Genomic DNA, 3,566 nt, shown 5'->3' with positions numbered 1-3,566 from the left:
GTTGTCTAACTGTTGCATTCTATTATTTATACCTCTAGATATGACGATCTGTTGGAGTGTGAGCAGGGTAATATTTAGTGAAGGGATTCAGGGAAACCGGTTATTTTCATATAGTCGGACTTGAGTCCTGGAAATGGGAAGTACAATGCCTGCACTTTAAAGGAGGGGTTTGGGATATTGGCAGTTTGGAGGGATATGTTGTGTATCTTTATATGTTTATGCTTCTAGACTGTTGTATTCTGAGCACCTCTGCAAAAACAGTGATAATGTGCGAGTGTGGTGAAAGTGTTGAATGATGATGAAAGTATTTTCTTTTTGGGGATTTTCTTTCTTTTTTGGGTCACCCTGCCTCGGTGGGAGACGGCCGACTTGTTGAAAAAAAAAAAAAAAAAAAAAAAGATATGAAGCCAAGAATTCTGTTAGCTTTATTGCGAACACTAATGCACTGTTGTCTTGGTTTTATATTACTGCTAATCAGAACTCCTAAATCCTTTTCGGAATCAGTAGTATTAAGATCTACATTATTTAGTTTATATGTGGCATGGTTATTTTCCTGTCCAACATTTAGAACTTTGCATTTGTCTAAATTAAATCTGTAGGGGTCATACCGTGCCTGGGGAGTGGGAGGCAGTTAGATCCGGTCCAGAGAAACATAATAGTCCTTATTTCTTCTATCAAGCGTCAAGACAACCCTGTTAAAGGAAGGTGAGTTCAGAACAAATGACTTCAGTACCAATGTTGTGATAGCATCTTTTCCTCTGTTCCCTTGAGATGTTAACGTTGACAACACCTACAATGACAGCTGATTTAATTAATTTTCATTTGTAATTACAACGATGTCGCAGCAAGGATGCATGCTCCCAGTCTATGCTGTGATCGTAAATTTGGCTATTTAGGAAATTTGCCGAAATTTCTTGTGTATTCAACTGATACTTGTATCGAGAAGCCTTTCGTTTTATTCTCTGTATATTTAATTACCATTATTATTATTAGTAGTAGTAGTAGTATTTTAAAATGTGACTTGGATTTCAAGAGTCACAAATAAAATATCACTGCACGTACAAAGTTATTAACAGTGTCCATGTGTTCATGACGTAAATATTATGATATAATACATTAGTGCACTGAACACGAGTTGGCTACCCAGAGCTGCGTCATGAACGCAATGAGAATAACAGTTAGTTATTACTTATTCCCTTTTTTGTCTGGTGCTGGTGACAAAATAAATATCGCTACTTTAGGAATTGTATGGAGTAATGAGTATTACAAGAGTTTAAAATGAGTGGTACTTGGGCATTTTTTTTATGGAATGAAATTGATAGAGAGGAAGAAGGTGGTGGGTATGTGAGGACTAGACAGCGAGGGTGAGGAGAGATGTTTAAGGACCCCTGAAGGTGGCAGCACCTCAGTGTTATGCTAGACAGTGAAAGGAGAGTATCAGCGCTACTCACCTCCAGTTTACCTACCACGTGTATAGTGTTCAAACTCTCATACATCATATTGTCGCCATCATGCCCGACGGAGAGGCTAGAGTTGACCCCGAGGTGAAATATGGTAGTAGAGAGAGTATTTTATCTCTGGAACAAGAGCAAAAACCATTGCTTTCTGCGAGTGAAGGTGCAAGCAGTGGCTTGAGTAACACAACTGCTGACCCCGATAACATGCCTCAGCTTGCCAGTGTGGCTGGTGTTAATGCTAAAACTTTAATGGGAAATAAAGAGTTCTCGTGTGTGTCCCAGGTTCCTACTATAAATGTGTGTACAGTGAATGGTGATCTTGTGTGTGATGAAAGTGACTCGAGACAACACCTTCCGTTTAGCCCAGATTCTCTAGATGTTTCGAGTAATGAAACCTCTACTCAGGATATAGTGGGTCCACAACACACTTTTTATCTTCCCACGGAGGAGGAAACAGGTGGCTTAAGTGTGGATAGTGAGGTAGCCGTAGTGGGCACGGTGCCCGGGGCATGTGACTTCCCCACCCTACACACTCAAACATCACAGGAGGCCTGCCCAGCTGGGAGGCAGCTACAGGGAGGGAAGCACATATTCTTCGTTATTCCAGTTAACGGCAGTGAACCACGCCCCAAACTCAGTGATGGGGTAACAGAGGCCGATGGCCCTACTCTCGCTACGACCTCCACAACAGAGCAGGCCTCTTGCCCCTACCTACCACGTACTGCTTCGTCACCTGGAAGCGTCTACCCTGTACGTAGCACTCCCTCACCTGGAAGCGCTTATCCACCACGTAGCACTCCCTCACCTGGAAGCGTTTATCCACCACGTAGCACTCCCTCACCTGGAAGCGCTTATCCACCACGTACCACTCCTTCACCTGGCAGCGCCTACCCTCACTACAATAACGCAAGGGGGGCTGCCATGGGCAGGCTGATGGCTAACCCCTTCCAGACTGTGACAGGTATTAGTGCAGGCACCACACCCTATTGTCCCTACCGTACCATCCAGTACATCCCGTACCAGACTATGTCAGGGGCACGAGTGGGTGCCATCCACTACGGCCCATCCCAGAGCACGGTGGGGAACACCATGGGAGGTGCTGACCCCTACAACCCTTATCACACCATCACTGGTATGGTTCCCTCCTCGTACCAGCGCTCAGAGTACGGCCTCCAGCGAGTACCTACAACCTCACGTCGGGAATACGGCATTGGTGGGTCCTCATTACTAAACCCACAATCCAGTTTATTTCACCCTCAGTCGAATTTAATACATCCGCAATCAAAATATGGACTCGGTGACATTCCACCATCTCTGGCATCTGTTGTGCTACCCTCTGATCCCGTGTCTTCCCCCATGTTATCTAAGAACTCCTCCGGGAGGTGTGTAGGTGGCCGACCGGTAGGGATGCACCGGGTGTCCACTTTGCCAGCCTACCCTAACCTCAACCACCAGCCACAGGCGGCATCCTGCCAACAGAACAGTTTTCCGCGTCTGCCTTCTCTCTCGCCGGAGCAGGCTACCTTTCAGTCCATTAATCAGTTGACGGTGCGGTCAGCGGGTGGCCTTAGCGTTGACGTAGGCAGTACTGACGGTCGCAATGTAACCGTCCACGGTGCTGTTGTCTCAGCAGAGCAGCTACCCTTTCTTCCCTCAGTCGACAGGTACCACCACACACACCCATACCTATGTAGTGTATGTTAATACTGTATACAATAAAAACTTTCCTCTTGACATATTCCTTTTATTGAACATAAAGAGAGTTAGATAGGATACTAATTACATTTTTTTCCGCAATGTCTATAATCATGGGCTTAATGTAACCATTAATAATAAAAACGAGCATTTCATAAAAATATCTGTGTTTAATATAAATAAGGCTTAGCTTGTCTTAAATTAAAAAGATACCAACGGAAGAAGATATTGAGAATTCCAGTAAGAAACTCTAGCCTCACTTAAAAAAAAAAATGCCAGGAACAGGACGATCGTATTTAACCGGAGAAATTAGTAAGAAGATACCATAAACTCTGGTTTATGCAAGAATCATTGTGCAAATTAACCACATATTTGCCTCCCTCTGTTTTAGCTAAACTATTCTTTAGTGTTATA

The 3,566-nt window shown here is 44.1% G+C and overlaps 1 protein-coding gene across 1 annotated transcript; it reads left to right on the top strand.

Moving 5' to 3' along the window:
- Window positions 1–1,245: 1,245 nt before the first annotated feature.
- On the top strand, window positions 1,246–3,358 carry LOC138853967 (uncharacterized). Its single transcript, XM_070094097.1, has one exon. It carries the CDS (start codon window positions 1,512–1,514, stop codon window positions 3,159–3,161), a length of 1,650 nt encoding a protein of 549 aa, XP_069950198.1. The 5' UTR covers window positions 1,246–1,511; the 3' UTR covers window positions 3,162–3,358.
- The last annotated feature ends 208 nt before the right edge of the window (window positions 3,359–3,566 follow it).

The sequence above is a fragment of the Cherax quadricarinatus genome, chromosome 44 (genome assembly GCF_038502225.1).
Source record: "Cherax quadricarinatus isolate ZL_2023a chromosome 44, ASM3850222v1, whole genome shotgun sequence".
NCBI classification, from domain to species: domain Eukaryota; kingdom Metazoa; phylum Arthropoda; class Malacostraca; order Decapoda; family Parastacidae; genus Cherax; species Cherax quadricarinatus.
Note: the sequence above shows the minus strand (reverse complement) of the source record. Positions and strands in the feature narration are given on the sequence as shown.

Excerpts from the sequence above, each read along its gene's own strand:
- LOC138853967 (XM_070094097.1), top strand. The coding sequence starts at position 1,512 with ATGCCCGACGGAGAGGCTAGAGTTGACCCCGAGGTGAAATATGGTAGT.